At 37.7% G+C, this 13,881-nt stretch overlaps 1 protein-coding gene across 5 annotated transcripts in view; it reads right to left on the reverse strand.

The window, feature by feature from the left end:
* XI-I (myosin) overlaps positions 1-13,881 on the reverse strand; it is a 90,778-nt gene that overhangs the window by 48,393 nt on the left and 28,504 nt on the right. For all 5 annotated transcript variants that reach the window (XR_016079347.1, XM_010263581.3, XM_010263582.2 and 2 more), the window contains 6 exons: positions 11,162-11,311; positions 10,901-11,037; positions 6,184-6,330; positions 5,971-6,072; positions 3,357-3,414; positions 3,166-3,267 (listed from right to left, as the gene is read on the reverse strand). Coding sequence is in view for 4 of the 5 variants with exons in the window: in XM_010263581.3 (XP_010261883.1) it covers positions 3,166-3,267; positions 3,357-3,414; positions 5,971-6,072; positions 6,184-6,330; positions 10,901-11,037; positions 11,162-11,311 (696 nt within the window). In the remaining variant the exon portion in view is untranslated. The remainder of the gene's footprint in view (positions 1-3,165; positions 3,268-3,356; positions 3,415-5,970; positions 6,073-6,183; positions 6,331-10,900; positions 11,038-11,161; positions 11,312-13,881) is intronic.

Genomic DNA, 13,881 nt, shown 5'->3' on the forward strand with positions numbered 1-13,881 from the left:
CATTAATCACAAGGGGAGATCCTTACACACAAGACATCAAGCAAACAAGTAGAGAAAACAGGTCATACGTGACCTACAGCCACCTTTCACAGGTACAGGATCACACGATCCAAAACAAACAGAAGTAAAAAACCTCACAAGGGTTTGCCGACATTCAGTGGTTTATTCGTTTTCCTCTTGGTACACGACCAAGGGAAGAAAGAAACACAGGAAAAAAAGGGGTGGTACCAGTTGCAGATCTGATTCGATCAGCCCAGATTTACTCCTCTGATCCACCCAGATTCAGCAGCTTGGAGAAGACACTTGATCGCCCAGATTCAATGGCCATGCTCTGATACCATCTTGACAGTAAATCCGATTGAAGATTACAGCAGAAGAGAGGAGAGAAGAGAAGAAGGAAGAAAGGAGAAGATTTAGAGGCAATGGAACTGTGCTGGCGGCGCCAGCTTCATTATAATATATAGGGCAAAAAAAATAAGAAGGGAAATGACCCTTGTGCCCCTACTAAGTAAAGTTACAATAACAGATTAAAATAAAAAAAATTTAATCAGCCAAACAGACCCTAACAAAATAAAATCAATTATTTCAACAAGGTTCAGGTCTAAAATCCCTTGTGCCCCTTAGGCTGTATTTGGTTTGATAGAAAATAAGAAAGAAAACAGAAAGTTGAGAGAAAGTTATTCAGGAATTTCACAAAATTAGTTAAGAAATTCCCTTCATCTTTCTGTTGCTCTGATATTTTCTATCAACCCAAACATTACATTAGAATCACCCCCCAGCATGTTATCTCTATGATTTAGTTTTATCCCCAACCGTAGGCCATGGAAAACTGCCATGAGTTCTGCTCTTCTACAGTCCCCTACACCTTAAGCTCCCGACTATAAAGCCAATATCAGACCCTCTCAGTTTCTGAATATTCCACTTATTCCAAAATTACCCTTTATGCCAGAATTCCCAGATTTCCTTCCTAAGCCGCACCCATCAAAGTTCATCTTTGAAAACTAGGCCCTAGAGGGCTTCCACTGGATATTTACTCAAGTTCTTAATGTCAAAGGTGCAGCCACAACTTGCCAGTTCTGGATGATATCATTGGTAGAAAAGAAGTAAAATTAGGCAAACTTCTCACTCAATGAACCACCCTCACTATAGTATTTCCCACCAATGTGTCTACCAGAAAGCTTTATGGTGTATTTCCTCCCTATATGCCCAACACAAAAAGACAAGCCTTCTGTACACATATATAGGACATTGCCAGTTAGCTCACTAAGAGAAGCTCTTACTTCACCTGATATGGACACCTATTTCCATATGCATGTATAGATACTTCAATTGGTTCCTTATAATGTCATATATAGGACAATATGGGGTCGACTACATGAATCCTGTTTCACCAATCCACTTTATTTAATGTCATATCCACTCTCAAACTATCAGTGCTTAAATCAGGTCATGCTACTTCTGCCCATGTCCTTTTTTATCTACCACTAGCCCTCCGAGCCCCTTCAACTTGAAACAAATAACTTCTTCCAACTAGTGCTCTTGATGGTCTTCCATGCACATAACCAAACCATCTTAGTCTACTTTCTCTCATTTTATCACCTATTGCAGCTACTTCTAGGTTACTACAGATGACTTCATTCCTCATCCCATCCTTTCTAGTTTTTCCACTCATCTACACGGGAATATGGATCCCGTTTTGTCCTTGAAAACAAATATGAAACTATAAAAGTTTGACAGACATAATAAATAGAGAACCGGTTTTTATCACATCCTATGAATAACTTCATTTCTGATCCCCTCCTTTATGGTACGTTTGGTTGCTGCGATTGGGATGGGAAAATGGGAATATTCCCATTAGATTCCCATTTTCACGTGTTTGTTCGCTGGGATGGGATGGGAAACCGTGGGATGTTGGTTCTCAAAACCAAGGATGCAGGATCGCGCTGAAATGGTGCGACCCCAATGAAAAGAGAAAATTGTGAGAAAAAAATGACAAGACTTTCAACAGAAGCTTCGCAGCCGTCCTCTCACCGTCTCTCTGCATCTACAGCAATCATGTCTCTGGCAGCATTCTCGACAATATCCGACCAAGATAAGACCAGATCCATGACCATAGAATAAAGGCGACTATATTCTTCACGTTTTTGGCATCATCGATCTCCTCATGCCGTCGAGAAAACATGGTCGTTCGTCGGCTAAAATCCATTGTTTATGGCGGTATAGAGGTAGATGTTTTACAGATCTACACTTGTGCTTGTAGAATCTTAAACGAACATGGTCGTTCGTCGGCTAAAAGCCATTGTTTCACGTTAAAATGCGCCAAGGTGTTTATGCCTTTTTCTGGGTTCAAACCTGCTTCAAGGTAAGAGTTTTCTTCCCTCGGATCAGTTTTTTCCCATGAGATATGTTTCACTTCCCTCAGATTTGTTAAACCAGATCCCAATTATTCTTTTTACTTTTTTTTTAGTTTTATAAGTTTTCTCGTTGGGGTGAAGATTGGAGGCACTGAGAACAACTCCAGATCTTGCTTCGCCCTTGTATCCTCTGCAACTTTGAAGGTGACAAACCCTTCCTACATGCTGCTGAAGTATTGATTTATAAATATATTATTATTTGTTAATTTTTTTCTGGGCATTCTTCTTTTACTAATGAGGGGGAGATTGGAACTCACCTCGTCCACGCCACTGGTTTCAGTTCGAAGGAAGATAATGAACAGTAATTTTCCCTTCTCAGCAATCAAACACCAGAATGCCAAAATGAGAAAATAAATTTTCCCTTCTCATCCCATCCCATCCCTTCTCAGCAACCAAACGGACTGTTAGTTCTTCCACTTTTTTTTCTCGGCATATGCATTTCTGCCACTCATTTTCTGGAGATGTTGATTCTTCACTGCCCAACACTCTGCTCCATACTACAAGGCTGGCCTCACAATTGTTTTATAGAATTTTGCTTTTTTTTTGATAGATGGAATTTTGCTTTTAATCTAAGTGGAAAATAAAATATTACTATTAATCATGTTTGCCATCACAGAATAACAAATAAATCAGCTCAAATCCACCACACAAAGGTCCACGATGAAAATACTTTTATTCAGGAAAGGATGTTATAAGAAGGATGATAAAGGAAGGCAAGGACTGTGTTTCGAAAAGATGAAACAAGACAAACCTTCTCGATTAAATCCAAGACATCTTGGTTGTCAATGAATTCAATGTAGCTCCAGTTAATTTCTTCATTGCTATATTCCTCCTGCTCCATCTTAAATACATGCTGACAAAAAAATTGAGAAAGTGCAATATCAGAACATAACCAAACAAAGGGTTAGGTCATCCCCCAAATATGCTGTCATCTTCGCTCACCTCATTGAAATGTTGCTGAAGCTTTTCATTTGCAAAATTAATACAGAACTGCTCAAAACTGACAAGTACAAAAAAAGAATCAATTTTTTTACCATTAAGTAGATAAGATTTTATTGAAACAGAAAAAGAATGAAAATCCCCAAAGAAATGAACACCCAATAAAACTCATACAGGAGGTAAAAAAAATACAAAAAGATGCCCAATAAGGCAATAACAAATAAAACCAAAGGTTTCTTCCCTCGGCCTACCTCATCTCCATCCATATCTGACACCCCAGTGGCCATCTCATTGGCTAAGGAGTTGGAATATCAAAGACACCACTAGGACAATGGAGAGAGTTGGCCTGAGACCAACCCTGTATTGAGTACAGATTTACCAGGTTTGGATTACTAACACAACTTGAATCCAAACGCATGTAAGATGTGGAGTATGTTTTCAGGGATCTTATTGAGATCAACATCAGATATGGGTTTCAGTTTAAGACCTATTCAGATCCTTTTTCATCAGCTATTCAGATCTAATGTATTTACAAAATATTAAGTTTTTATCTATCATATTTAAATATCAATAACAGTGTAAGTCCCGAATACAACCAGTGAACACCAAAAGTAAAGCAATTACAACACAGCCCAAAAAATAGAGTTTATGTTCACCCCTTGCCTAGCTAGACCATCTGCCAATAAGTTTGCACTTCAAACTTCTTAGGCATTACTAACATATCAGTGCTTCAAGGCCTTCCAAGTGCTTATACGTTTCATTTGTTTTGTTGGTATTTTAAGTATTCACTTGATAATAAAAATAATGAATTTTGACGTAATACTAGTTAAGTTAAAAAAACAAGGCCAGGCTTAAAAATAGCTCCATCCCAAATTCATGTAATTGTAGATTATCAGATCAAATTTGTGTTGGATCATATTAAATTGGATTGGATATGAATCCGGGTTGATGGATCCACATCAGATCCAAATCCAAATCTGGTAGGGCTTGAAATTTTCAAATCCAGACTCAGATTAAATTGGATCCACTCCAGATCTGACCCATTACATGACCGAAATAGCAATATGAACAAGATGTTCAGCCTCAATGAAAGTGACCTTAGCCTCTAAGATAAAATGGTGAAGTCAGATTAAGATTATCGAAGATATCCCATTCAAGGTACCCAGATAAAGAGTGTAGAGAACCAAAGGAAAGAAAATTGGAATGAATCCAATATTTAAGCAGAGCAGGAAAATCTACTTATCCATATGCATAAAATGGACTAAATTCCATTACAAATTGAAAATCGGTGGCAGAGGCTTCACACTGATTGGTTTCAGCAGTTTTAGACATTTAGGTCCACATAATGATATAATGAAAACACAACATGAAGCTCCCAACAAACTATGCTCACAAAACTAGTGGGAAGTAACAACAACGAAAATAAAAGGAAAAGTGAAGTACTTCACAATTACTAAAACAATGAGCCTAAGAATAAGTGTTTCTGTTAAGAATACTGCAAAACGCACTCCCTCAAAATAAAATACAGTGTAACATGAAAGCATCCACAAATGTGCGCATTTATCCACACAGAAGCATGCAAAAACATACCAAAACTCTAATAAAAACTATAAGACACACAAAAGATACGGAGACAAGTTAACAACTACAACCAAAATGATTCAGTTGGCTACAACAGCTGAAAAATTAAGCTGTTGTTTAGAAGTTTGAAGTCTGATCCCTCTGAGTTCTGATTAGAGATGTTTTTTTTTTTTGATAGATCTGATTAGAGCTTATTTTTACTTGTTAACAGTCTGTATTTAAAGTCTTGTCATATTCACATTTCAGATTTGTTGATCAGAGTAGCAATTGCAGTTTACTCTCCTTGGGCATGGGAATAAGAGACTATTCTTGTCATTATGAGAGATTTTAAATGTTAAAAAGAATATAAAAGGCATATATTCGCACAATCAATAAGTGAAAGTGGTGATCCAATCACTTATTGGTCAGAGCAAAATTTTAGACGTAAGAGATTCTATCATAAGTGTAACCAAACAGACAAAAATGACCATATATATAATAAGTTTTAGACACAAATTGCAATATCTCAGCCATCTAAACACTACCTAAGTAGCGGGGGACACGAACTGAGCTTTTCACAAGCTATTTGAGCTCAGCTCGTAAAAAGTTCAATTTGGCTCGCTCTATGCCAAGCTTCGAGCTGAGCTCAAGCCCAATATATAGAATCATTTGCTAATCGAGCCAAGCTCAAACCTGATGAAGTTCAGCTCGTGAAGCTCGCGAAACTAACCAAAGTTATATTATATATAACATTTTTAAATTTTACAAGTATAATTTTTAATTTTTATATGGATAATTTTTTACATGTATAATTTTTAATTTTTTTACGAAGCTTCGCTCACTATTGAGCTCAAACCAAGCTCGAAGATATGAGCTTTTGAGTCGAGTCAAATTCAAGCTCATGTTTCTAGCATAAATCGAGCTCAAGCCCAAAATCGAGCTTCATATATTTTCTGCTAAGCCAAGCTCGAATAGCCAGATATTTGGCTCAGCTAAGAAAATCAACATGAAAATGCAATAAAGTAATGAAAACCTATTTTATTTAAAGGGAACTGACCTGTTATTTTTGAAGCACTCAAAACCATAAATGTCAAGAACTCCAATTTGTATGCGGGAATCCATATCTTGTCCCACAGACCTATTTATCTTGTCAACCAGCCTGAAGCAAACATTTAAAACAAATAACAAAATATAGCCAAGAGACACATATTTGTCAAAAAGCAAACACAAAGAAACATGGTTCCTGAAGACGCACTCAAAATAAGCATACCAATCAAATAACCGAGCATATACAGTCTTCGCCAAGGCATCACGACTAGCTAAAGCAGCATTACAATCAAGAGCTTTAACAATACTCCCTTCACGAGTCTGAATCAAACGTGTGCATAGTGATGCAAGCAGAAGGTTAGCATCGCACCTGAAATGATTAAAACTTAAAATAGGTTAACAAGATAAGCAACATATAACAGCTACTATGACAATAAATAGAGCTAATGACATACCAACATCAATTAGAAAAACAAATGCATCAAAATAACAACAGAAAAAATGGTCCAATCCCATGATCATGATCTGATAAGAAGGGAAGAAAGGATTTGACTCTTATAATTAGTTGTCAAGTCCTTAGACCAAGGGAGCATGGACGCCCTGCTACCATGCAAGCAAAGAAGCCAATAAGTTGGTCTAGATGATGAAAATCTTATACTCCAAACGTGACAGATCAGACAATTCACTTGTCTAAATTTCTAAGGGAATCTTCTTATTTGTGGCGAAACTGTCCTGTTGTATATTTCCTCCTTTTTAAATAAACTAAAGGTCGTTACGCAATGTTGGGGATGTAGGACGAGGTAGGGGTCCTACTAATTTAGGATCTGGTGATGCGTTTTGTGTAGGTGAATAAGGATCGTGGGTGATCAAGGTGAAAAATATGAATGGAGAAGCCGGTAGAATGCTTTTTGTTAGTGTAATCAGCAAATAGGTCACTTAAAAGAAAAAAAGAGAGAGGACAAGAAGAAGACAAAACTTCTGGCAACAACCAGAATTCACTAATCTCTGTTTCCTCCAATCAACTCCCCTTGAACTCTAATTACAATGACTATTTATAGACTCAACTTATTAACTAGGATGTCCCTTTACAAACTCCAATTTGGACTAGGAAATTGACCCAAAACAACTCCCAATTGCTTTAAAACTAAGATAAATCCATAATTAACCCATTAGGACACTTAATAAGAACTTCAACTCCTAAACAACTCCAACAAAGTTTCCTAATCCTATTAAAACTAACTTAATTTAAAGACACCAGAAGTTACAAAAATAGTAATCCATGAATTTACTAAAAATAGTAATTTCGAGAGTTACTAGAAATAGTAAATCCAAGAATTACCACAAATAGTAATTTCGAAATAAAAATCTAAACAACAGAAACATGTTCTTAAGACACCAACAACTAGAAAATAAATGAAAAAAGAAACAGAAACAATACCAATATCCTATAACACATAAACTCTGAAATTGGAATAGAAATTGGGATATTGGTTTGTTACATCACAAATTTTTTTGTTGCTTCTGCCTCCGCATCAGTTGGCCCCAAAAAAAAACAAGTATAAGTCTTACTATGGACCAAATAAGAAACCCATAGCAGATAAAGGGGACAGAAAGAAGAATTATAAGGATTTCAAATCTGAAATATAGAAGAAAATGGAGAGAGGAAAAAATAGATTGCAAGGTGAGAAGTGAAGTAAAAGTCCCACAACCACAACTACCTAAATCGCAAATAGTACTCAGCAAATCAACTTTAAAATTTCAATTCCAATGACTCCCTTGACACTCAACACAAGGGCTGAAATTTCCCTTTACACACTCCAACTTCAACTAGGGAACAACCAAAACAACTTCTAACTTGCTAAAAAGACTAGAATAAACTAACCATCTATAGATACATGAGAACAAGGACAGACTCTTCAAGCAACTCTAATAACCTTCCACTAGTTCTAGTACACTAAACAAATCAAAAATAACCCCAAGATAGACAAAGCAAATAGTAAGACCAAATCATGTCATAACTTTCTCAAAATATGTTGGATTTGTATGATTTGTCCTGTTGGATACATAATCAGTGACCTATATAACTACACCATAACACCAAATCAAGCAAACAGATAAAATTCAACCCCTGAGAAAAAATGACAAGATTGTTAGCCAAAAAAAATGAAAAGAAAAAATGACAAGATACGAACATCAACTTTTTAAAATTCTAAAACTCACTAATACTAATAAGACACTTTAAACTACTATGCCCCTGACCAGATTCCTAGAACAACAAAGTGATCAAAAAATAACCATTAAAAAGCCAATGTGACCAATATATATTTGATAAAGAATTAAGAGGAAGCTGATTTCTTCTCCACAGATTTTTCCCAGTTGACAAATATGCATCACCAGCAATCCAAAAATTTGTCGATGTAAAAGTATAAATATAAAAATTTACAAAATGAGTGCAATCCATTAGCCCCAGAAAGATTTACAAAGAACAACCCTCTATACACAAAACAGCTAGCAACTAAAATCTCCTTCTAAATGATTTGACCACTTCACTGCCAACAGCATTCCATTAAAAATGAAAAAGATAAAGAGAGCCACAAAATCATATAGAATGTTCCAAAGCCATAATATAGTCCCTCAAGAACCAATAGAACAAGCAGTTCGGAAAAGGACTAAATACATAGTGGGGAGGCATACCCACTCAACTCCGAAAGAGCAGGAAAAAACACATGTGGATCATGCAAAAGAGCAATGGAGAAACAAGTCACTCCTTTGCCCTATGACACAAGACAAATTTGTTAAGAATGGGAATTACTCTACTATTAAGGTAGTTGATAGCAAGAGTTTTGTCCAATGAAACAAGCCAAATCAAAGCTTCCTATTTTTGTCCAATGACTCATTTTTTCCTTTTTAGTGAACAGAGTGGCTAAGGATTTCTTTCCTGCTAAAAGGGGCCTCATACAAGGAGAACCTATGTCACCCTTCCTCTTTACTCTAGTAGCTGATGTACTGAGTGATTTGATCTCACGGGCCAATGCTGAATATGATAGAGGTTAGAGAGTTGGGAGGGAGGAAGTGGTAGTCACACATCTTCAGTTTGCAAATGATATTATATTAGTTCACCATTTTGAGAGACTTTCCAACCTTAAAGCAAAGTGGGGCAAGAGCTATGTGGCGGGTGTGAATCTGGGGAGGGGAGAGGTGGACAGTCTAGGTAGAGTTTTGGGATGTGAGGTAGGGGGAATGGCCACTGCAATATTTGGGACTACCACTGGGAGGAAATCCTAGTGCACACATCTCCTGGTACCCAGTGATTGAAAGATTTACTAAGAGGCTTGAAAATTGGAAAAGAATCTACACTTCGTTGGGGGGGTAGGGTAACTCTGATCAAAGCTCCCTTGGCCAATTTACTGGTTTATTTCCTGTCAACCTTCAAAGTACCAGTAGAAGTGGCAAACCAACTAGAGACGATTATGAGATTTTCTGTGGGAACCAGGGGACACCAAGAAGGATGAAGGATCAACTAGTGAAGTGAAATGAAATTCCTTGGCATTATGGGCTACTGCAAAACATCACTTCACCTTGGCTGAATCATGTTTATTTTGAGAGAAGATAACTTTAGGTTCAAAAACAAAAAAAAAAAGGAGCAGGGGGAGGGGGCAATGTACATGAAAGATGTACAAAAAAAGCAAAAGACGCCAAACCCATTACAATGGTAAAGGATTTGCACTATGCAAAACACTTCACTCTATCCCCGATTTAAAAAGAGAGTTAGCTAAAGTGTTCAGATCCCTTGGAACCCATCTAAAAGAACAAGAGAAGTCATTAGAGATCTCCCAGATCTCATTCAACAGATGAGCAAATAACCAAGGGCCCCAAAAATGGTTGGAAACGCATCCAATCACGTTCCTAGAGTCTGCTTCCACCAACAGCAATCAAGCATTAATGAATTCGGCCAGGCTTAAGCCAATGAGAATAGCTCTAGTTTCAGTTTCTGAAGAGACAGCAATGCCAATAGGCCAACTGAAAGCCTAAACAAGATTACCTCTTGCATCATATGTGTCCCTCAACCCCTGCAGAACCCTTGTGGCCATCACAAGCAGGCCTTGTATCAGAGAAATTCTGGATCCGATAGGTAGGACCTGAAGCATGTAAGGTCTCAAAGAAATTACAATTCATCTGATTGAGACTAACACCTTGGAGGACTGGAGTGTAAAAGACCATCCAAGAGGCTGTAACTTCAAAATTTTTCCTTTTGAAATCTTTCCAAGAGCAGGATCTCTAGTTTCATTTTCCCCAAAGATCTCAAATAAATTTTTACTTTTGATCATCCAAGAGAAACCTCGAAGATTCTCATGCTTAATTTCCCCCAAATACATCACATCCCTGAATAAATGTCTCCAAAATAACTAGTAATGTCCTTGGTTGAAAAATCAGTCTACTTGCGTATACAGCAATTCCATCAATCTCAGCTGGCTGGCATCCTTAAAAGAACTTTCATCAAACTTTAATCAGATCTCCCCATCAAGCACAAGGAAAGAGCACAATGGTCAATGGCCAACATGAATTCTTAAATCCCACCAAACCAAAACAGAGATGCAACCACAACCAAAGGCCAACCGGTAAGGATAAAGCCAAAAGACTTGAGGAGCATAATAATGCACCACTCTAGCTGTGACATTCTCAAAGTCTTGATGATGGAGAGAGAATGCATCAAATAATTGGTTGGGGCATGATTCTACTTCCCATGTACAGCTTTACCGATTTGCACTGGCATATTGATCAAAAAAGGTGAAAGATACATGCTTCGACTAGGATGGTATAGAAAATCCAAGAACCACCAAAAAATAATAATGTAAGCATTTAAATTACAACCATGTATTTTTATGAAAAAGGTAAGGTATAAATAAATCACATACATACATAATAAATTAGGTACATACATAAATAAATTAGCAGCCATCTGAAGATGAAAGCTAGACTTCTGATCCTTAATAGTTGATGAATCATGCTCTTTTCCGGGAGAAAATTCAATATTTCCCAGATGAAGAATGGCAGCCAGGGTGCGAAATATGGCTTCCTGAGAATTAAAAAGGGAAACATAAGATGAAGGCATACAACATAATAATTACAATCGAACAGACACCAAGGACAAGAAAAGAACCCTATAACTAAAACAGAACAAGAAAAGTATAGTTAAAAACCTGATCATCAAGACTTATACCAACAATATCCATCGCCCTCCTTGTCTTCATGTATTCCTCTGCATTGCTCACTCCATCTAAATCATAGGTCTTACTTTGGTTCAAGTAGTAGAACTTGCTTGGAGTGTCTAGTTTGTACTTCTCTGCATCCTAAACATACAATGCGATAACATTTTAACAAAATCCATGAAAATGAATAACTGGCCAATATGGCACAAGGACCAAATTAAGGGCATATCTTAGATCTAATTATAATATCATTTGATCTACTAAGCACAAAAAATGGAGGAATTAAAAAAAATATATCAAGTTGTAAAGCTTGTCAAATTCAACAAAGAAAGGCAGGGGCCATTACTTGTTGCAATAAAATTATAAATTATTCATGGGAATTCTCTAAAGTAGGCAGGGGCTATTACTTGGTGTGATGGTAAAATCTCAGGTGGGCAGGCATGATAACATAGATTCGAGTCTGAGAGAAGCCACATTGTGCAAAAAAAAGATGCAAAAGATTAGGACTGTATCCAGTACACCGTCCCAAAATACCAGATAGCTGGGACCAACATTGGATAATGGCCTTTAATTGTCTGAAGATAGATTAAACAGTAAACAACCATGACTAATCATATTCTACAAGTTATAACTTCGTAAATGGCCAAATATTATGCTATCATTCTTTGTCTCTTCAAAAACAACAAAGAATGAGGAGGGCTTTGTGATGGTAGAATGGTAAGGATTTGCAAGGAAATATTAGCTCATAATCCTCCTAATATAAACAAAGCAAGGGGTGCCAGGGGTAGAACTGCAATTGCATTTCCTTTTTTATCACCCTAATATAAACAAAGCAAGGGGTGCTGCCAGCTAAGAATTTGGCACACCAACCTCTCTTCCTTTTTTCTTCTCTTCAGTGTACGATCAGATCTCGAATGAAAACATGGTATCAGAGCTGAACTCTGGATGAAAGTAACCTCTTTTTCTCTCGTAATCTTTTTGTTTCTCAACCAGAGTTTTTTTTTCTGGGCTGTGAAGAGGAGAACATCTAATCGGACTGGTCAAACCTCCAGATCCTTCTTCCATTTGGTTTCTACCTTGGTGGTAACACCAAGGAGACCTGTTTTTAGTGACAGTAGAAGCAGTAAAAGGGGACTTTTGCCACCAAGGAGTGCTAAGAAGGGGTTGTGTGACACCTTCTTTAACAGGTATGCGTAGTTTCCTATTGCCACCTGTGGTGTGTGACCTGATGGTGATTACAGTTTGATTTTTTGGTCTGTTTTAGTTACTGTTGGCGGAGTTAAGCAGATTCCCTAATGTCCGGGAAGGTAAATTGGCTTATTTTAGGGTTCATACCTGTTACTGTGAGTGGTAGAAGTGGGGCACAGACATTTTTTGTGCATCAATTGCCTTATTTGGTGTTTGTATAACCTGTCTAAATGGCAAGATATGATTCTGCCACTTCTAGGGTTACATCAACCCAAGGAACAGCAAGTATAGGGGCTGACAGCATGCTCTTTCCTATGCCAATTACTCCTTTAAATAGCCTGAATTATTTGGAGTCATCTAAGGGTGTAAAACTCTATGTTACTGCAAGGGGAAAGGCTGGATATACCAATGAGAAGATAAAGGAACCTAAGAATGGAACTGCTGAACATGAAAGGTGGGACCAAGAGAATAGTATGGTAATGTCTTGGCTTCTTATAGCCATGGAACCTGTGATGTAAGGAAGAACTTTAATATGTGGGCAGCCACTACTAGTGAAATTTGGGAACAAGCTAAAACAACATATTCTGAGCAAATAGATTATGCAAAGATTTATCAGTTACAAGTTGAATCCTCAACTAGTAAACAGGATGATCATAGTATGTCGGCATATTATTCAGCTCTTACTTCAGCATGGAAGGAGTTAGATTATTACCAGAGTATAGAGTGGAAGCATGATGATGATGCTAGGACTTATAAGAAGCTAGTCTCTCAGCAGCAGGTTTTGGCTTTCTTGTTGGGGCTAAATCTTGTGTATGAGCCCCTCAGAGTTCAGATCTAATGAAGCAGTGAGTTGCCTTCAATCAGAAAAGTGTAAGCCTTCATTTAGTCCGAGGAAAGTAGATGAAGTGTGATGGCTACAACCAAGGGGGAACAGCAGATGGCTTTGGCTGCAAAAGATAGCAATAATGTGGTAAAGAAGAGTGAGTTCAAGGAGCTTAGTCATGAGGTCTGGCCCAGCAATGAATTCTTATAAGTATACTAACAATGTAATAATGCTTTTGTTTGAGAAAGGTTGGATAGAGACTGGTCGCCACTGAGGGGAGATAGGGACTGGAAACACTGAGGTAGGAAGGGGGGAGAACTCAAACGTTTCGAAGAGCGTGCCCCAAAAAACTTTTCCTATAGCCGGGGAGGTCCTGATGCGAGAACCAGGAAAAGCTTTTCCTATAGCAAAGTGGTGGCAGCTGGAGCTTGGCCGGAATACAGTGCAGCAGAAATGAAAAAATGGGACAACTATCTGATGATTCTCACAGATCAGAAAGGGGTGGAAGATAGAAGAGAGTTCCTAAGAGGTTGCATTGTGGGGAGATTTCGGTGGGGAATAGGGATTAGAGAAGTAGAGAACTGGGTGAAGAGAATGTGGAGGGAGGTGGGAGGTGTAAAGGTAAAGAAAACGGCAGACGAACTTTTCATGTTCATTTTCCCGTCGAAAGCTGAAGCCAAATAGATCCTCAGAAACGGCC

The sequence above is a fragment of the Nelumbo nucifera genome, chromosome 8, assembly GCF_055504915.1.
Source record: "Nelumbo nucifera cultivar China Antique chromosome 8, China Antique-T2T, whole genome shotgun sequence".
In the NCBI taxonomy this organism is placed as follows: Eukaryota; Viridiplantae; Streptophyta; class Magnoliopsida; order Proteales; family Nelumbonaceae; genus Nelumbo; species Nelumbo nucifera.